The 21,076-nt window shown below is 45.9% G+C and overlaps 1 protein-coding gene across 1 annotated transcript in view; it reads left to right on the plus strand.

The window, feature by feature from the left end:
* Nucleotides 1-20,625, plus strand: part of VWA3A (von Willebrand factor A domain containing 3A) — a 66,794-nt gene extending 46,169 nt beyond the window's left edge. The window contains exons 19-31 of the mRNA XM_075528116.1: nt 5,138-5,208; nt 5,872-6,024; nt 7,361-7,451; nt 8,269-8,382; nt 9,260-9,357; nt 10,353-10,490; nt 11,642-11,750; nt 13,678-13,822; nt 16,230-16,374; nt 16,899-17,050; nt 17,843-17,966; nt 20,286-20,383; nt 20,577-20,625. Of these exons, the coding sequence (XP_075384231.1) occupies nt 5,138-5,208; nt 5,872-6,024; nt 7,361-7,451; nt 8,269-8,382; nt 9,260-9,357; nt 10,353-10,490; nt 11,642-11,750; nt 13,678-13,822; nt 16,230-16,374; nt 16,899-17,050; nt 17,843-17,966; nt 20,286-20,383; nt 20,577-20,625 (1,487 nt within the window). The remainder of the gene's footprint in view (nt 1-5,137; nt 5,209-5,871; nt 6,025-7,360; nt 7,452-8,268; nt 8,383-9,259; nt 9,358-10,352; nt 10,491-11,641; nt 11,751-13,677; nt 13,823-16,229; nt 16,375-16,898; nt 17,051-17,842; nt 17,967-20,285; nt 20,384-20,576) is intronic.
* The last annotated feature ends 451 nt before the right edge of the window (nt 20,626-21,076 follow it).

Below are 21,076 nucleotides of genomic sequence, written 5' to 3' on the forward strand. Positions count from 1 at the left end.
ATCTCCCTGCTACTGTAATAGTGCTGTGACGAACATGGGTGTGTATATGTCTGTCTGTACTGTGGCTCTTACCTCTTCAGGGTATATTTTAAAGGGATTGTTGTATGGAATTTCTATGCCCAGCTGTTTGAGGGAATGTCACACCACTTTCTACAGTGATTGCGTATTATTAGTCCCACCGCAGTATGAAGTTTCCAATCTCCTCACACCCTCTCCAGCATTTGTTACTTTCTCTTGTTGTTGTTAACTTTGCTGTCAATGCCGGTGTCAGTCGCTATCTTATTATTACTTTAACTTGCTTCCCTCAGATGGTGAAGATCATAAACATTTCTTTAGATGTATCTGTTGGCCACCTGGATGTCTTCGTCAGTGAACTGGCTGGTCATGTCCTTTGCCCATTGAAATTCGATCCTTCATCTTTTTCTGGTTGAGATGCTATAGTTTTCTATGTATTTTAGAAATTAATCCTTTGTCCAATGGGTCATTGCCAAAGAAATTTTCCCCATCTGTGGGATATCCTTTTTACTTTTTTGATGAAGTCTTGTAATATACTTAAGAGTCTTATTTTCAGTAGGTCTCAGCCATCTGTTTGTCTTCTGCTGCGTGTGTGTTTCATTATGTTTGGTAGAGTGTTTATGCCCTGTTTAGGGTCCTTAAGTTTACCCCTGTTTTCTCATTAATAATCGTTATAGCTCTGGAACTGACATTTAGGTCATTAGTCCATTTTGAGTTTGCTTTTGTATATGGTGTGAGGTATGAGTCCTGCTTCATTCTTTTGCAGATGGAAATCTAATTTTGACAGCAACATTTGTCGAAACAAACTATCACTTCCCCATTTCATGTTTTTCATCACTTTGCCATTGTCTCTATGATCTTTTATCTCTGGGCTCTCTGTTTCTGTTCCATTGGTCTACGGATCCATGATTGTACCAGTACCCGGCTGTGTCGACTAGTGTGGCTGTTGAATAGGCTTTGAACTTGGGAAGTGAGAGTCCGCCTATGTTATTCTACTTCTTACGTAGTTACTTGCTGATCCAGGATCTCTTTCCTCTCCGTATTGAGTTGGTAATTAGTTTTTCCGTTTCTTTAAAGAACAAAGTTGCGATATGAATCAGAATTGCATTACACTTATAAATTGCATTGGGTAGTTTTGGCATTTTCACAATGCTAAAGAATTTGATTGATCCATTTGAAAGGCTTTTCATTTGGGCACAGAGATGTTTTGTTTATTATGACTTCATCCTGCTTTTAGTAGTTATGTGATGCCCTTTGTCTCTCACGATGGATGTTTGCCTTAAGCCTCTTTTATCAGAAATTAATACTGCCACTCCTGCTTTTATTATTGTCATTAGCTTGATATATTTTTCTATCCTTTGATTTTTAGTCTATTTTTGTCTTTGTGTCTAAGATGTATTTCTTTTTTTTTTTTGATTTTTTTTTTATTAAAAAACATTTTATTAGGGGCTCATACAACTCTTATCACAATCCATACATATACATACATCAATTGTATAAAACACATCTGTACATTCTTTGCCCTAATCATTTTCTTTTTTTTAAAATTTTTTAAAAATTTTAACAATTTATTAGGGGCTCATCAATTCTTATCACAGTTCATACATATACATACATCAATTGTATAAAGCACATCTGTACAGTCCCTGCCCTAATCATTTTTTTCTCCTCTTTTCTTTTTTTACATTTTATAAGGGACCCATACAACTCTTATCACCATCCATACATATACATACATCAATTGTATAAAGCACATCCATACATTCCCTGCCCCAATCATTCTCAAAGATGTATTTCTTATAAGCAGTAAATTGATAGTTCTTGGCTTCTTATTGAGATGTAGTCAATTAATTAATACAGCCCTCCAAGCCATATTCTCCAGAACCCTGATGGCATAGTGGTTACATGTTAGGCAGCAATCCCAGGTTAGCTGTTCAAAACCACCAGCCACTCCATGGGAGAAAGATGGGACTTTCTACCCCTGTAAAGAATTACTGTCTTGGAAATTCACAGAGGCAGTTCTACCCTCTCCTATATGGTGACCATGAGTCACAGTTGACTCAATGAGAGTTAGTTTGTTTTTGGTGTTTGAGTTTGGCGTTTGCCATAACCCTTCTGTGATGTATTGTAGATTCTAGCATCTATGCCTGTGGGTTTGATCCAGTTTTGGAGGGCGCTCTGTGCTACAGGATCAGGGTGGGGTGTATTGTAGACCCTACTTTCCTGGGAGGTGTGATTTAAGTCACCCTCGTTGTTTTCCTTGTGGGTGTGGTTGGCTGAAAAAGAGAAAACTGCATCTCCTATCAAAGCTGCTCCATTTGGTGCCTTCCGTTTCCGGCTGACTGGGCCTTTGTAGAAATAAGAAAACCGGCTTTGACTTCTGAACATTTTTGGCTTCCGTCTTTGGGCCTTGAATTTGGCTGACCTCTGCCTGACCTACAGACTCGGCACATAACAGCACCCACAATGGCATGAAACATTTCCTTAAAGTGAGACGTGGCAGTGAATCGCAGAGCCAGGGGCGTGAGGGATGATACTCAAGGGAGGAGTGGGATCGGGATGGGGAATGGAGAGGAATAACATCTCGGAACAGTTAAACACTTGGGACACCTTTAATCTCCAGCTCTTTGGGTCTAGTCTGGTAATAATTCTTCTGAAAGAAATTATTATCAAAAAATATTATCTCACTTATGCAATCTTCTGCTCTCTATTTCTTGCCTGGTGCATTTAATCTATTTCTATTCAATGTTATTATGGGCATATGTGGGTTTATTCCTGCTGTTTTGCTCTGTGTGTTGTTGTTGTTATTGATTTCTTTGCTCTTTAGACACTTCTGTGCTGAGTTTCCTGTATCCATGGATTTTCTTGTCCTTATTGTCCTTTTTTACAGCATTTTGTGATTTTCTTCTCTCTCTCGTGCACTCTCTTTTTTTATGAGGGTTTTCCATGTTGTTTGAGGTTACCTTTACATTTATATTTTTAATTTCATCTTAAAAAATTTTTTTAAATGTCATCTTTAAGACAGTTTGGTCTCTCTTGCAAACTACTTATCTTCTTCTCTATTCAAATGTTTTGTAGCTACGCTTTCCCCTCTATTTTATTTGTATTTTATCTTCATTACATATTGATATCTCGGGCCCTCTGTTTTCAGTGCTGTAAGTTTGTTTTATTTTGAATATTGCTTTAAGTGTGATTTCTGGGTGGTGATGTCTTATAAGTTGATCTTAGATTTATGTCTGCTGTGGATTCTCTGTCTAAAAGATTTGCTTTACTCTTTATTTTTGTAAAACTGTTCTATTTTTCACAAATTCTTACATGTCTGGAATTATCCTATTTTCCTCTTATAATTGAGGGACAATTTTTCTGGATATAAGATTCTGGCTGGCAACGTTTCTTTCAGAGTTTTATGTATGCCATCTCATTGTCTTCTTATCTGCATGGTTTCCGCTGAAACACCCAAGATTATTATTATTGCTTCTCCTTTGTAGGTAACTAATATTTTTTTCCCTGAGCTACTCTGAAGAGTCTCTCCTGGTCCTTGATATTGGGAAGCTTGACTGTGATATGTTGGATTATTTTCTTTCTTTTTTTAAAAATCATTTTATTGGGGGCTCATACAATGCTTATCACAATCCATACGTACATCCATTGTGTCAAGCACATTTGTACATCTGTTGCTATCATCATTCTCAAAACATTTGCTTTCTATTTGAGCCCTTGGGATCAGCTCCTCATTTTTCCCCTCCCTCCCCACAACCCCTTCCTCATGAATCCTTGATAATTTATAAATTATTATTATTTTGTCATATCCTACACTGTCCGATGTCTCCCTTCACCCACTTTACTGTTGTCCGCCCCCCCAGAGAGGAGGTTATATGTAGATCCTTGTAATCAGTCCCCCCTTTCCACCCCACCTTCTTTTGAGGTCTGTTCTGTTTAGGGCTCACTCGGCTCTCGAACAGTTATTTTCTCCTCTTTTATGATATTAGGCAAGTTTATTCCAGAACTTTTTGGGAGTGTTTTCTTTGTGGATTTTATTGTTTGATCATGTTCCAAAATCCCAGTGAGGCTTAAATTGTTCCTCTTGATAATGTCCCACATAATTCTTGTACTCTCTTCATATATTTTTGCTCTTTCTGTGGGTTGTTCTTGTAGACTGAAATCCAGAGATTTGTCTTCAAGCTCCCTAATTCAACTTTCCATTGCTTGAATTCTACTGCTTTGGTATTTTAAAGTGTTGTCTAATTCTATTAATCCTATGTGTTCTTTGTGTTTCTTATGATCAAGTTCCTAATTTTTCTCTAACTCTCAATATTTTCCTCTCCCTTTGAACATATCCGAACCTCAGGCTTCTGAATTCTTTTTCTCGTGGTCCCAGTGCCGTTTATTCTGTGGGAAGTCCCTTGGGCTCTGTGGCTCAGTTGCACATTTACGCTTGCCTGTCTTGCTTCTTCGTGTGATCCGAAATTGCTGCTTCTGTGATATCATGACACAGCTGCTGGGGGTGGGAGGGTGCTTATGTGGGGCAGGGGGACAGTTCATTGTGTCAAGTGGTGGGTCCAGGGACGGAATGACAGAACGACAAAGCAAAAAGCAATCACTAAAGAGAATAGCACAGTTTGCATGTGCTCTCTGCTCAGCCCTGGAGAACAGCAGGGGGCATGTGGCCAGCGTCCTGTTTTGCATACTATTTGGATGTGATGTCTCCACTGGGGAGAACGTAACTATTTAACCAGAAAGCTCACAGGTAGTAAGTGGTGGAATGAGAAGTTACACTCCGCCAGGCCAGCTTCTATTTGTATTCTTAATCACTTACTCTAGTATCTCTCAAATGAATCACCACTATTCCCCACAGACCGTTGATACTTTAAATAACACTGTGTGTTTTTATTCATGAGGTAGCAGACAGTTTGCTCCAAACTTCCTTTCCATGGAGGTAAGAGCTCTTGGCTGGATGCCAGGCCCTGGGTCCCCAGACCAGCCGCACTCTTGGTAACCTCACTGTATCTACCCATCCTCTCACCACTGGACAGTGTAGGGTGGTCACTAGTAAGCTCCACTATGACCTCCAAAAATGGGGCCCTTCTAGGGACCACGGCACTTCCCCATGCTTTGTTTCCAGGCATTTATGAGAGCGATGATATCAACGCCATTGTGTCCGAGATGGAAAAGGCTTTCCAGTACTCTCAAAAGGTGAGCCCTGTGCCCTTGTGCATTGACAAGCAGGCTTCAGATGAAGCACTGGTGTTTCTTAGAAGAAACTTGGGTTAGGTCCATCTACTGTGCCTACCTGAAGCTCCTTCCGAAAGCTCACTCCTCAGCTAGAGGCCTTTGCACCTCCCATCTCCTCTGCCTGCTCTCCCAGTTCCACATCGGAAAAGGTGTCTGGACTGGAGTTCTGGATCAGAAAAAGGATCTGGGCAGGAGAATGACATTTGGACTAGTCTAGGCCCCCGGGCTGGAGAAAGAGCTTGTGAACAGCCATGATCAAGGCAGGAAGGAGACTGAAAAAGATACATCCTGCCTTTCTGTTTATTTGTTAAAATAATATTACAAGTTTCGTTTGTTTTTTTCTGTTATAAAACGAAAGGATCCCTGGTGGTGCAGTGGTTAAGTACTCATCTGTCGGTGAGCAGGTGGGCAGTGAAAACCGAACCATTGCTCCCTGGCAGACCAGTGTGGTGGCCGGCTCCCATAAAGTGCATGTGTGTGTGTGCATATTCATGCATGATTGTGTGAGTGCCTGTGTGTATATGCATGCACGTGTGTACATGGATGTATATGCGTGTCTCTCTGGCCACTGCCTGGAGGTACGCAGTGGTCAAGGCGCTGCTAACCGTGCCACCCCCATTGCAGTGTGCCTTGCTTGTGGCCTCCCTGAAGAACCAGTCAGGAAAAGACCTGGAAAGCTCTGCTCTCCCTAAAGAACAGCCCAAACTGCTCAACCGAAGAAGCCAGCCCCCAAAGCTCCAGCCTCCCAAGCCCACAGCCCTCTCCATGGCCAGAATGGTTTGACTCCCCTTGCTGAGAACATGCAGAGAATTTCCCCCCCATTGTGTCTCCTTGTCTTTCCTAGATCTCTATGTAGCTGGGCTCAAGGTCCTTGGGCCCAGGGCCCAGGGCCAGCGGGGGGAGTGGAGGTGGTGGGGGGGGGGGAGGGCAGGCTCTTCCCTGGTAAGCGGCCCAGGTTGCCTCCAGCCCTGACCTCCAAGGGAAGGAATGTCCCTGAGGGACCTGTTTCCCAGCTATGGGGGACCTCTGCCCTCTTCTCCCCAACCCAACTTAGGTTCTGCTTGGCTATCCCTGTTTGTTTTCCAGCACCTGCGCTAAGGGCCCCCGAGTGTGGGCACCCACAATTGCATCTAGGGCTTTCAGCCCAACCCAGAGGGCCTCTCTGGATGATTGAATGAAGGGATCTAGTGGGCGCTTGCTGTTGCTGCCCACACCTTAGCGTGATGGGAGCAAGAGCCTGGGGGAGGGCCTGCGCCTGACAAGACCTTCCCCATTACAGCCTACCAAAGCTGTCCTGCCCACAGTACTCTGTGCAATCTGGAGTCTTCTCTGCGGCGATGGCTGGGGGAGGACGTCCACATCAGCAGTGCTTGGTAGCAAAGGGGGTTCTTCCATATTCACTGACCACACCTGCTTGTGCACACTGTCATCTGGCTGAAGGCAGCAACCTCCCAGAGCATTCTGCCCACACTATCCCTGATCTCATTCAAAATCCGCCCAGCCCAGACAAAAGCCCTTCTCCTGCCTCCTCCTGTGGCAGAGGTGCCAAATCCCAGGGTCTTCTGCTGGGACTTCGGTGGTTCCTAATCGGACCACATGAAAAGCCTCTGATTTTGGTCCTCAGAGTACAAGGCCAGAGGCTCCCTGAGGGGCAGTGCCCAGGCCTCTCTTACGGCAGCACATCCAGAGATCTCCTCAGCTGTCACAGTGTCCTGGGAAAACATCTCTGCGTTCCCTTGAGGCCCAGTCATGAAGGGGCTCCTGCCTGCCCTCTGAGGTGCTCGCTGGAGCACAAACATCACCTGCATGGTTGTTTGTCATGGGGGAGGGTCAGAAATCCCAGTAGGAAAAGGAGCAGGTAACTGATAGGAAAGTTCTGGCCAATCCTCTCTGCTGTCCTAGCAGACTCTAGCAAACGCTCTCTCTCTCTCTCTCACACACACACACACACACACACACGCACACGCACACGTGTACTTTGTCACCTCCAAACCCCGAGTTCCCTTGGGATCTTCTGCAAGGATTCCTAATAGACAGGTTGTGGCTGGGGTGACTAGCTTACTAACTGCCACAGAGACCGGGGTACTGATGGGAAAGGCGGCCTGTTTTCTAGAATGTGAAAGATGCTTCTGACAGAGAGAAGACGTCCTCCTTGAAAGCTCTGAAATGGCGTCCACTCAGTGGCAAAGCTGTCTTCCCACCAGGTAAGGCACAGCCATGGTCAGCCTGGGGTGCCGGGGTAGGTGAGGGATGGCGCAGACAGGCCCCAGTGCCGTAGCCATTTCTGTGTCAATAACAAGCCAATAAGATGCTCAACGATCACAAGTCGGGTTCATCTCCCAGCCCCTTTGCTAAAATTGTCCCGCTGAAAGCTTCTAACCATTTTGCGTAATAGGCCCTCGATTCGTTTCCCATGCTGCAGAGAGAGCGTGCCAGTTGACAAGGGATCGGTGTTTTCATGAAAGACTCGGTTCATTGGACCGAAGACCAAACATCTAATTTCTAATGTAAAAGACATAACAGCGTGATTGGGCGCGTTACTTCTGGAATCAGCAAGCCCAGGCTGGAATCTAGCATCTCCTCATTGTCTCTGAGGCCCACTGGTCTCATCTATAGCCTGGGGTGCTGAGGATAAGCTAAGGCCATGGACAAAGCCCTTAGCACCCAATCTAGTGGCAATCTTCTCCCGGGTTGTAGTTGAGTGGATTCTAACCAGCTGCATCAGAGGAGAACTATAGGTCTTCAATAGCTGACTTTTCAGAAGTAGATCATAGGCCTTTCTTTTAAGGCACCTGTGGATGGACTTGAACCTTCAACCTTTCCAATAGCATGTGAATCATTTGTACTGCCCACTATGCAGGCATGGCAAATGATAGCTCTAGTTACTGCTGATCTAGGCAAGGTCAAGGGCTTTGGGGGCATCTCAAGTTCATCTTGGACAGGAAAGACGAGGTTGAGAAGACCCTGAGTCAGGCAGGTCAAGTTTGCCACATGCAGAGCTGACAGGCCAATGTCCCCTAGCTCCAGCCCACTCCGGAAAAGAATGGACTACAGAACAGAAGAGGAAAAAGAAGCAATCACGGGAATCAGAGACATCTCTTTTGATGTTCTATACCGATACAGGGAATACTGTGGGTAAGTTGGAGGCGTGAACCTCACACAAATGCCTGGGCGGTCCCCCAGTCTTTGGGATCCATTCCAGGACAGCAACATCCCTAGATCAGACCCAGCCTCCAACAACTCAGTTCTTCCAGCCAGGGAAATGCACCTACGAAGACTTGAGACTGGCAAGAAACAATATTGACTTGCTTAAGTCAATATTGAATATCAGGTCCCCGAGGTCCTTAGAATGGCACTCAGGTTCCACCCATGACGGGCAGAGTGCTCAGCTCTGAGACTCCTTGGGAAGAGAATGGAGATGATTCTTTTGGGCCAGTCTGAAGTCAGAGGACCCCACCCAATGATTGAGGCTGTGAGAAATGGAGGGCATCGTGGTTCCGTGTTGGCAAGGTCAACAGTTTGAAAACACAGGGCACTCATGAGAAAAAGACGGGGTTTTCTACTCGTGTAAAGATGTCCAGTCTCAGAAATCTATGGGGGCAGCTCTCTGCTGCCCTGTAGGGTTACTATGAGCCAGAATTGACTTGATGACAGTGAGTGAGAAATGGAGGCATTCCAGGGATGGTGTGGGATGCCCGTTGACCGACTAGTTACCCTGTGGGAGAAAGATGAGGCTTTCTGCCCCTGTAAAGATTGGCAGTCTTGGCAAGTCTCCTCTGTCCTATAGGGTCACAGTGAGTTGGAATGGACTTGATATCAGCAAGTGTGGGGGGTTTAGTGGAAAGAGGGTCCTATTAATAGCCTTCCATGTAACCACCTCCTTTTTCTACCTCAGTATATTACACCTAAGGAATTACACCAATGAGTTGGTGGTTGACAGGGAAATGGATCTGTAAAAGGGGAAAGTAGGAGAAGAATTGCCCCTTGCAGAAGAAACTCTTGTTTCTCCTAGGCTCTGTGTACAAGAAGTACCCTCAAGGAAAAGGTATAAGAAGAATTAGCCCCACTATAGAGTTGCCCAGAAAGGATAAAATTTGCTCCAGCCAAGAGGTGCGTACATGCTCCGTAGGCACTAATACCATTCACCAAGTTTTAGTTGTGGGAGGCCGGGGGAGTGATGATGACTATACTTCGAATGATTGCTTATTGTGGGGATGGGATAAGGGTTCATTTAAAAGATCCTCTCTAGTTAAAGAATAGGCGAACCTTTTACTTATAAATAATTTTTTTGGAATGTATGGATATGCTTTATACAATTGATGTATGTATATGTATGGATTGTGATAAGAGTTGTATGAGTCCCTAATAAAATTTTAAAAAAGAAAATAAATACATTAAAAAAAATAATTTTTTAAAAGACCCTTTCTGATTAAAAAATATTTTTAAAAAACAGACCCTTTCTAACCAGGAGAACATGAGCAAGTTATTTAGCTAACTCCCAATCGCAGTGTCCTTGTTTATAAATTAAAGGCAATTGTACTCATCCAACCAAACAACATGAGGACTCCTTTGGAGTAAGTAGATCTTGTGCAAAGTGCACTTTGCACAACTGTGTCTTGTGCAAAGTCATGGGTGTCGTAGAAGCAGTGGTAGACACTGGATTAGGGCGTGTAGGTGCTCAATGAATCTCGCTCCCTAAGCCCATTACTTCTTGCGCATCTCTCTCCAGAGCCAGGGGAGGAATCTGCAGGCAAAGATGCTGAATGAGGGTGTAGGAATCTGAAATAGAATTCAGAAGAGTGTTGGAACCCACAGACCAACTATCTGGCATAGAATTTGGAAGTGGGGTTTATGAAGAAATGAATCAGACATTCAGTGAAGTCTGAATTCTCTGAGATCCTGGCTCCTGGCTTTATTAAAACCAAAAAACTCAAAGCCACTACTGTGGTGTCCATTGCAGCTCATAGTGGTCCGACACTTTCCTGCAGAGTGGCTGGTGGGTTGGGACCGCCACCGTTTGCTTAGCAGCCAAGGACTTTAACCATGGTGCCACCGGGGCTCTTAATTGGTTGAGTTGATTTTATTAGTTCTCCTTTATTTTAAAGTGGGTAGCCAATTATGGGCTCAAGAAACTGAAGCTGGAGATTTCCAGATACATTGGTCCCAGGTGCACTCATCCGAGGTCAGCCCAGGGATCGGCATCAGCCAAGCACTGCAGTGTCTTCCCCAGCGTCGAGATCAATGTAAGTCACCACTGTTTTTCCTCCCCAAGGCTCAACTCCCCTTAGCTGTAAACTGTAGTGTATTGTAGAAAACCCCACGTGAATGCAAGACAGCACAGCTACCGTCCTGTTATTAAGATGCCCCACTACCGGGAGGTAGGACACCCTCGTAAGAGTAGATGTAGAATCCTGTTAGAAGAGAAGCCAACCCCACTGTGCCTGAGAACATGCTGGGGTAGAAGGATCTTTGGAGTGAGAACCAACGCAATTACTGAGGACATAGACAGGGGCTGAAGTTGTCACCATTAAGAACTCTATGCCTCCCATAGCGTCAGAGTCGTGCTAGGATGGTGAGATGCTCACAGGGTAGGGGAACCAAATAGGGAGGAGCAGGACATGAAGAACGTTCTCGTATTTGCTTGTTTGTTTTTTTGGGGGGGATAGTTTACATTTCTTTGACCCTCAAACTTTAAAACAAAATGAAAAGCTAAACATGCTTTTTAAAAGATCCCAGTCTTGCTCCTTGCCCTTTGATATGTATCTCAACATCAGGAAACTCTGCAAAATGACAAAAAATAGCCCCCCAATTTAAGCACCCTACCAGAATTTAGTAGTAGTTTCAGAAGCCTTCCCCCTCTCCTGCCAAAACGATCTTTTCATTAGAAATTTCTGAACATTGCCTCTACTGTGGGACTTGGTATTAAGGGTTTTCTACTTTAAATTGGGGGGTACTGTGCTTTTTATTGAGCTGGCCACCAAGCCATCATCCTCAAGCCCCGTGCCTTATTTCCTGCCAGTGAGTCATTTCTGATTCATAGTGACTCTATGTAGGATTTCCAAAGCTGTAAATCTTTACCGGTGGAGATAGCCTCTACTTTCTACTAGGGTCCAATGCTTGGGTTTGAACTACAGACCTTTTGGTTAGCAATCCAACCCTTACCCAGTAATACTACCAGGGCTCCTTCTACTCCTTACTACTTCTACTAGATTAATAGGAGAAAAAAATTCTAAATGTAGTAAAACACACACACATATATAAAATGTTTTGGGAATTATCTACAAGTGGAATTAACTGTTAAAGGTTGTTGATGGAGAAATGTATGAGGTGGGGTGTGTGTGCGTGCACGCGCATGCGTGTGTGTGTGTGTTTACCTTCACTTTCTGTAATGCAGGGCCTGGTAAGACATCTTCAGTGGACGCTCTGGGAAACTGAAATGTACATCACACATATGGAGAAGGTGATGAAGCGCTATATCCAGAGGCTACAGTGGCTGCTTTCTGGTGAGTAAAGGGTCTGAGGGACACCAGGTCACTCTTCCCAGACCGGGGACTCGGGAGATGTCAGGTCAGTAGGTTGGGTCAGGTTTACCATTCAGGTCCAGCATGACTTAGCTGTTCAGAGGTCAGGCTAGGTGCTGTTTGTCTAGGACTGAGGGACAAGGAGGTGGTGCACAGGCCAATCGAGCCCATGGAGCACCCCGACTTGAGGGTCTCACCTTCTGGGGGCTTTCATGAAGGTGGAGCTGGTGAGAGAATTCTGATAGAGGGAAAGCCTTCTTTACAAACATCACTGCGACCCCCCTGGGTGCAAATAGGCAGGCTGAGGAGAGTCAAGTTTACACTCAGAAAAGGGTAGACAGGCATTGAGGGAGACAGTCTGAAGCACCCACTCCAAGAGTCGGAGGGAAGAGCATTTAGGCTCTGGGGTCTGGAAGCACTCCTGGGACAAGAGCAGGAAAAGAGAAGACCTTTTACAGAGGGCCAACAGGTGGCCCTGTGCAAGCCCATTTGGTCCGGTCTTATGCAGTAGAGACTGATATACCGTATATACTCGAGTATAAGCCAACCCGAATATCAGCCGAGGCACCGAATTTTACCACAAGAGCTGCATTAAAAATGTGCTGGGAAATGGTTTATACTCGAGTATATATGGTAATCAGTCTTTGGGCAGTAGGTATAGCAATGAGTGCTGCTTTCTAAACCTTTCTGGGGTAATTGATGATCTTTTGGTCTCATATACCTAGTTTTTTAAGGAGCATTATACTCACAGGAAATGCCCTTTATTTTGGGTGCCAATCTGTAATTTGACTAACAGTGCCCTCAAGAGATCATTTCAGTTCGAGATTTAAGGACTATCTCAGGGCAATAGTGTCAGGGAGTTCTCTAACCACGATGGGTCCAGTGCGTGGATTTTTTTTTTAAGAGTTTAGATGATCGGGATCCAAAGGAGTCCTAGTGTTGCACTGAGTTAAGCAGTGAGCTGCTAACCACAAGACTGGCAGTTCGAGTCCGCCAGTTCCTCTGTGGGTGAAAGATGAGGTTGTTGCTCCCTTGATGACTCAGTCTAGGTAAACTTCAGGACAAGTTCTACCCTTGCTAGCAATCGGGGTCAACTCCATGGTAGTGCGTTTGGTGTTTTGTTTTGTCTTATCAGGGCGTGTCCCTGATTAGAATAATAGGGTAGTGGTAACGGGGCACCATTTGGTTCTTCTGGTCTCAGGATAGATGAGGATTCAACAGAATTTTCATTATGCATTTAATGCATTGTAAGCCTCTTGAGGGCAGGAATCCCCTCTGGTTCACTATGATGCTTTTCCCCCCACGCGGTAGATATTCACTTCATTTCTGTGACCACTTCACTTTATGCTCTCGAACATCTCTCTGAACCCCAAACCATACCACGACACTATAAAGTCCAACCGCTTCATTTTAGAGATGAGGAAACTCGATCTCAGGGGGATTAGAACCACGTGAACAAGTCGTCGTGGCAAAAGCAGTGCTGAAATCTGGCTTCCAAAGACCAGACTCTCCTAACTAGTCTGCCCCTGGGCCATCGCCCCTCCAGTAGCACCAGCAGAGACCATCTCTCCATCGCTGTGGAGTCTACTCCGGCACATGGTGACCCCATGGGCATCAGAGCACAACTTTGCACCACAGGGCTTCGAACTGCTGATGTCTGTTTCAGAAGTTGATCACCAGGCCTCTGGACTCAAGCTTCCGACGTGTCAGCACCTCGACACTTCTGTCATTTGAACATATTCCCAATGGATTGACATCTGATCAGTTTTCAGTCAGATGACAAGTGTTGCACAATGGAATGATCTAATAGATATAGTGAGGAAAAACACCCAGGACACACACACACACACACACACACACACACCTTCTCATCCCTTCCCTGCCTTTGTTCCCACCCTCCTCGGAGCAGGGAGCCGCCGATTGTTTGGCGCCATTTTGGAGAGCAAGGTGTGCATCCTGCTGGACACGTCAGGGTCCATGGGCCCGCACCTGCATCAGGTGAAGACAGAGCTGATGCTGCTGATCTGGGAACAGCTGAGGAAGCACTGCAAGAGGTAGGAGTTTGCATGTTATTATCTCCACAGGTCTGTCTAGATAAAATAAGCTGGATGAACAATCTGGAGGAGAAAACAACAGGACCGACAGTTCTGGTGGGACATGGGAGAGGGGGAGGTGTGGGGAAAGGAAATGGTGTTAACAAATCCAGGGACAAGGGAACAACAAGTGGTCCAAATCGGTGGTGAAGAGGATGTAGGAAGCCTGGTAGGGCATGAACAATGGCAATGTAACAGAGAGGAATTACTGTAACCCAAATGAAGGCTGAGCATGATAGTAGGACAAGAGGAAAGTAAAAGGAAATAGAGGAAAAAGCTAGGAGGGAAAGGGCATTTATAGTGATCTAAATAAAGGCATGTAAATATAAAAACATCTTTATAAATGAGGTTGGAGAAATAGATCTATGTGCATGTATTTATAGGTTTAGCATTAAGGTAGCAGATGAACATTGGGCCTCCACTCAAGTACTCCCTCAATGCAAGAATATTTGTTCTATTAAACTGGCATTCCATGATGCTCACCTTCCCAACACGATCACTGAAAAAAAGTGGGTGAAAAAAAGAGAAAGAAAGCGGGTGCATAAGCAAATGTGTTGAAGAAAGCTGATAGTACCCGGCTATCAAAAGATATAGTGTTTGGGGTCTTAAAGGCTTGAAGGTAAACAAGCAGCCATCTAGCTCAGAAGCAACAAAGCCCACATGGAAGAAGCACACCAGCCTGTGTGATCACGAGGTGTTGAAGGGATGAAATATCAGGCATCAAAAACCACATCATTATGAATGAGGGGAAGTGCAGAGTGAGGACCCCATAGCCCATCTGTAGGCAACTAGACATCCCCTTATGGAAAGGTCGACTCCCCACCCACTATCATGATCCCAATTCTACCTTACAAATCTGGCTAGACCAGAGGATGTACATGGTACAGATAGGAACTGGAAACACAGGGAATCCAGGATGGATGATCCCTTCAGGACCAGTGGTGAGAGTGACCATACCAGGAGGGGAGAGGGAGGGTGGGGTGGAAAGGGGAACTGATTACAAGCATCTACAGATAACCTTCTCCCTGGGGGACGGACAACAGAAAAGTGGGTGAAGGGAGACGTCCCACAGTGTAAGATATGACAAAATAATAATTTGTAAATTATCAAGGGCTCATGAGGGAGTGGAGAACAGAGAGGGAGGTGGAGAAATGAGGAGCTGATGCCAGGGGCTTATGTGGAAATGTTTTGAGCATGATGAGGGTAATGAATGTATAAATGTACTTTATACAATTTATGTATGTGTGGATTATGATAAGAGTTGTATGAGCCCCTAATAAAATGATTTTTTTTAAAAAGAGGTAGGAATCAGGGCTCGGGCACGGAGGGTTAGCTCTCATTTCCCTGGCCTGCGCTCCTCATACTTTATTGGAGTGGGAGAAGCACAGGGTTCTGCTGCAGAAATAAAGCAATTCTTGGAACACCACCTCACATCTTGGGACAAATGCAAGCAGAGCAAAGAAATGTCATGTTGTCTGAAAATGCACTTTTCAGCTGAACTTATTATTATTATTATTTAAAAGTAGGGGTAGTTCTCTCTATCCAGAAGGAGACTCTGGTCCCAGGCTGGGACTCAACCTTACCTTTATAAAGAATCAGCAATGATTGAGGACTTTGGGTGGTGCAAGTAGTGGTATGTTCATCTGCTGACTGCAAGGTCAGTGGTTCAAGTCCACGCAAGGGTGCCCAGAGAAGAAGGCCTAGTGATCGGTTTCAGTGTAGGTTAAACCCAAGTCCACTGCCATCGAGGGGAGTTGGACTAAGAGCGACTGTCGATAGGGTTTTTGAGGTTGTAAATCTTTATAGAATCAGCCTCAACTTTTTCCCGGGGGAAGAGCTGGTGGGTTGGAACCACCAACCTTGAGGCGAGCAGTCCAACACTTCCCACCAGGGCTCTGTCAGAACATCTGCCACCTGCAAGAACACTGCAAGGGGCAGTTGTACTCGGTCACAGGAGGGCCTAATAAGTTGGCATCAACTGGATGGCACCCAATAACACCAGCCAGCGCCTGTTGGGCACTTTCTATGTGCCACGCCCTTTAACTCATGGTTTGATTTTATCCTCACTGTAGCCCTATGATGCATTGCTTTCGGGTTTCCAGTTTCTAGCTAACGAGACTAGGATTTAAAGAAATTAAAGCTTAAGCTAGAATGTGACTTACCCGAGATCACATGTCACGCAACCAGTCACTGACTGCCCTTGGATTTGAACCGATTTCTGTCTGCATCCAGGATCTTAGGTGTACCTTCTCATTCTCTGATAGGCGTGAATAGTCTCACTAATTCCAGTCTGACCTGGAATTCAACATAGACCAGCCTGATATAACCAATCTCCGTCTCTCCTTCTCTCCTCTTCCCGTCTTCTCAGTTTTAACCTGATCAGCTTTGCGGACGGCATACAGCCATGGCAGGACACTCTGGTGGCGACCACAGATAAAGCCAGTCATGAGGCTATGCGATGGGCGACCCACCTAGAAGCCCGGGGAAGCACCTCAGTCTTGCAAGTCTTAACGGTGAGTTCATCACTGAACCCAAACCCCATAGCCTCACCTATCCTGATACTAAGAAGGTGACCTTCCTTTGGCATGGCCCTTCAGAACGCACAAAGCAGGTTAGCGACTCTGAGGTCCTGGTGGCGTCGTGGGTGGGAGAAAGATAGGCTTTCTGTGCCCGTAGAGATTTAGTCTGGGAAACCCACCGGAGTAGTTCTACTCTGTGAGTCAGACTAAACTTCATGGCCTTGAGCTTGGTTGGGGGCTTTCATATTTACCGAGCCATCTTTGTACGTCTTCTCCTCAACCCAGTGAGACAGAGATTCTCTGGAAATGAGTTCTGGTTAGTCCCTGGACATCCTGAGTGGGGCAGATGGTGGACCTGCTCAGCTGTAGACTGAGAGCTTGGAGGCTCATGTTAAGAAACGCCACGGAAGCAGTTCTCTTCTGACACACGTGACGTCTCCATGAGTTGGCGCTGACTCAGTAGTCGCTGGTTAGGGGTTAGCCCCTGCCCTTGAACTCCCCTTCCCGTGGTCTTGCAGAAGGCGTTCCATTGTCCGCAAGTGGAAGGATTGTACCTCCTGACAGATGGGAAACCAGACACGAGCTGCAGCCTGATCCTACGGGAAGTCCAAAAACTCAAGGACAAGAGACCTGTGAAGCTGCACACCATTTCCTTCAGTGGCCCAGACAGGTGAGAAAGGAAACGCTGGCTGAGTTGATGTTCACCTCGCCCCTGGCCCCATCCCTATGGGGAGATTCGCCTACAGCCAGGTTTGATGCTCTGGTCGTGGGAGCGCATTTATGAACGTTGAGGGGAAAGCTACAGGGGAAAACCTAAGAGGTTCATGCAGCATTGTTCTGGTTGCTTCTGTAAAAGGTCACTTCCAAAAAATATTTGTTACATCAGAGAGAGCTTGTTCCTTCAAGGTGTGTGTGTGTAGGGGTAGGGGGGGTTGGGGGGGAAATGCTATTATTACATAACAAGTGATAAGACCCAAATGACTTTAAAACTAAAAATTATTAGATAATGATATTGTTTTAAAACTGTGATGACCAGAGTAAGTTAAGGCCTTACTTCATCGGCTGGCTTAAGCCATAAGCTCCTTAGAGAGCAATGCTGTACTCCTTCCTGGCCCAACGGAGAGTCGGCATTGGATCCATGCCCAATCAGCGAATGGGGGCTGGCATGTACTGGCCGTGGACTTTGAGGGAATCCAAGCTAAATGGAGTCACCAATGTGGTAAACCCCAAAACTTAGCAGCAACTGACTGGGAAAGTGGGCTGGGGGGTGTGTGTGCAAATGGAGGGCAAGTAAAGCCCCCTCCCCCCCCACCCCGGACCCGAATTCCATTACCAGTGCAAGTTCTCCTACATCCAAAGCCTTCAGCTGGCCCTCATCCCTGCATCTAAGGGAACTTGCCAGGGGAGCTGGGTGCTGCCCAGTCACTCAGCCTCACCCCAGCCTTCTGTTCCTCCCCGCTAGGACAGCGGTTGAATTCCTGAGGAAGCTGGCCTCACTCACCGGGGGGCGCTATCACTGCCCTGTCGGGGAGGACACACTCTCCCGAATTCATGGCCTGCTGACCAAAGGCTTCATTGATGAAAGGGTAGGTCGTGGGGCTGCTGAAGTCTGATGACATGGCCAACAAACTTGTCAGCAGATGGTTGTTTCCTCTAACGAAAACGACCCCTGCTTCTCTGGGAAGACACCCCACTAGGAAAAGCGTGCACTTCCCTGCTGTTCTCCTTTCAGGCTCCTTGTCCTTAAAGGTAGGAAAGAAGCCAGGTTTGAGAGTTGTAAAACAGTAGATGACTTCTATTTATTGAGCATTAACCATCTGTAGGCACCCGTCATGATTTAGAGCAGTGGTTCTCCGCCTTCCTAATGCCCGTGACCCTTGAATACAGTTCCTCGTGTGGTGGTGACCCCCAACCATAAAATTATTTTTGTTGCTACTTCTTCACTGTCAATTTGCTACTGTTATGAATTGGGCGACCCCTGTGAAAGGGTCGCTCAATCCCCAAAGGGGTCACAATCCACAGGTTGAGAACTGGTGATTTAGATGACCTGTTTTTAATCCTCCCGAGCATAATTACACACATTTACAACAGATGGACAAGCCAGGACTCGGTAGGTTAGGAATGCTTATAAAGTCACAGTCAATGCCAAAGCTGGAGGCCCGGCACTCAAACATCCCTGCTTTCCCTCCCGCCTGTTTCTCTCCTCCTGTGTTAAATCACTGAAATATTGATATTAAAATTATCTGCTCATTAAAAATTGAATAAAGGTTCCATGATGCAGGTGAGATAAAAATATGAATGATCCTCTTCTGGCTTGATAGAAAAGTATGCCCTGTGTTTATACCTTTTAGAGATATGGTGTTGCCAATTATAACATTTCCAGGGTAACAAATAACCGAATCAGATAACCAATAAGTATTTTGGATTTCTTTGGGGAGGTTAAAAGTTACTTTCTCAATGGATGGTGCCTGGCTATCAAAAGATATAGCATCTGGGGTCTTAAAGACTTGAAGATAAACAAGCAGCCATCTAGCTGAGAAGCAACAATGCCCATATGGAAGAAGCACACCAGCCTATGTGACCATGAGGTGTCGATGGGATCAGGTATCAGGCATCAAAGACCCAGAATAAAAAATCATGTCAATGTGATTGGGGAAGGGAGTGTAGAATAAAAACCTAAAGCCCATCTGTAGGCAATTGGATATTCCATCAGGGTACAGTATAGCACCAATGAAACATACAGCTTTCCTCTGGTTCTTTAATGCTTCCGCCTGCCCCACTATCATGACCCCGATTCTACCTTACAAGTCTGGCTAGACCAGAGCATGTACATGGGTACAGATAAAAGCTGGAAACACGGGGAATCCGGGACAGATAAACCTCTCAGAACCAATATTGAGAGTAGCCATACCAGGAGGGGAAGGGAAAGGTGGGAGAAGAAAGGGGGGACTTATCACAATGATCTACATATAACCCTTTCCCAAGGGGACAAACAGCAGAAAAGTGGGTGAAGGGAGACATCGTCAGTGCAAGACATGAAAAAATAATAATTTATAAATTAACAAGGGTTCATGAGAGAGGGAGGGCCAGGATGGGAGGGGAAAAATGAAGAGCTGGTACCAAGGGCTCAAGTAGAAAGAAAATGTTTTGAAAATGATGATGGCAACAAATGTACAAATGTGCTTGACACAATGCATGGATGGATGGATTGTGATAAGAGTTGTACGAACCCCCAATAAAATGGAAAAATGGGGACAAATTTTACAAATCATACAGAGAGCAGACCAAGTTAGTCTGCAAGAGTAATATTCACCCTTATTGCCCAGGAAAGCAAGTTCAAGGAGCCTACAAAGGTTTCGGTTCATTCCTTTGTCAGTTCAGATTCTTTGACTAGCTTTTGGATGCTGTGTGGGATCTCGCTCGTTGCTGCCGCTGAGAAGAAGGAACAGCTTCATGGCATCCTAGAGTCACTTGTTCATCGGGAGAGCTTGTGCTTTTTAAGGCTGGCCTCTGTCCTTTCATTCGTTACTGTAAGAAAACGTATGCCTGGGATGCTCCATTGTCCCAGAAGAAATGGAGAAAGAGCTGAGGAGATTTGGCATTTCTGGTCTCCAGAGCCCAGAGCATCACTGACAGGATGAAAGTCTGAGACCAGCTTGACTTGCCACCACCGACTCCCTGCACTGCCTCTCAGCCATTCTTTCTCTAAGTGTCCTGTTTGCAGACTGCCCACTCACCGCCTGGGTGAGCTTCCTATCCCTAAAGACAAGCAAACGGGGACCCGCGAGGTGTCACCGCAGAGGGTAGAAAGTTGCATTGAATTAGCTCTAAAATTATTCTGAGCGTTTGGCTTTCCAGGCCCCGTCCAGTCATGTAACAGGCTCCATTCATTTCCCCTTCCTGAGGACCGTGTCTTGCCACTGTTTGAAGGAGATGATTTAAGGAGACTAGCTCGGGAGATCACCAAGGCCAGAAGCTTCCTCTGCCAGGCCCAGTCCTTCAGGTATGCTCTTCAAGCGCTCGATCCCACCCGCTACTTGGCTCCTGCCCAATCAGACCCTGCTTCACGGGTGCATCCAGACAGGGACCAACCAGTTATGGCACTGGTGCCACAAGGACCCTTGTCCTGCTTCTCCCCATCATGCCCAGAAGTCTGGGGATCGGGGTGACTTCATCCTTCATCTCCTGCCCACCAGATCCCAACTCCAGAAGAAAAGCACTGTGGAAGTCAAGGTCACTGATTGATCGAGAAGCATTGTCAGGTAAGGGGCTGGGAAGGACGGAGTGCCTACTAAGCTAGGCAGCATCACGGAGAGGGATTCTTCCAACTAGAAGGGCCATTGGACATAGAATCATTCCCTGACCGTATCTTGTGCCATTGGGGCAAGATGACCTAGAAAGCCGTAACTCACAAATCATCCCCAGGAGACACACTGGTAAGCACCCAACATCCTGGAAGTTGTGGAAGGAAAGGCTCTCTTCTTTGTGTACTGAGTTACATGTGAGTCTGCCTTAGCTCGCCTGCCCTGTCTCTCAACACCTGCTGCCCCCCACCCTTCAGTCTCTCAACACACACCCCCCACTTCAGACTGCTGCTCCCTGGCATGTGCTACATTTTGAGCACCCTGCTGGGAATGTCCATCTTGCCACCTTCTGACTTAAGGAAACTGAAACCCAGGGACTTCCACTCCTCTTT

Source organism: Tenrec ecaudatus, chromosome 12, assembly GCF_050624435.1.
Source record: "Tenrec ecaudatus isolate mTenEca1 chromosome 12, mTenEca1.hap1, whole genome shotgun sequence".
NCBI classification, from domain to species: Eukaryota; Metazoa; Chordata; class Mammalia; order Afrosoricida; family Tenrecidae; genus Tenrec; species Tenrec ecaudatus.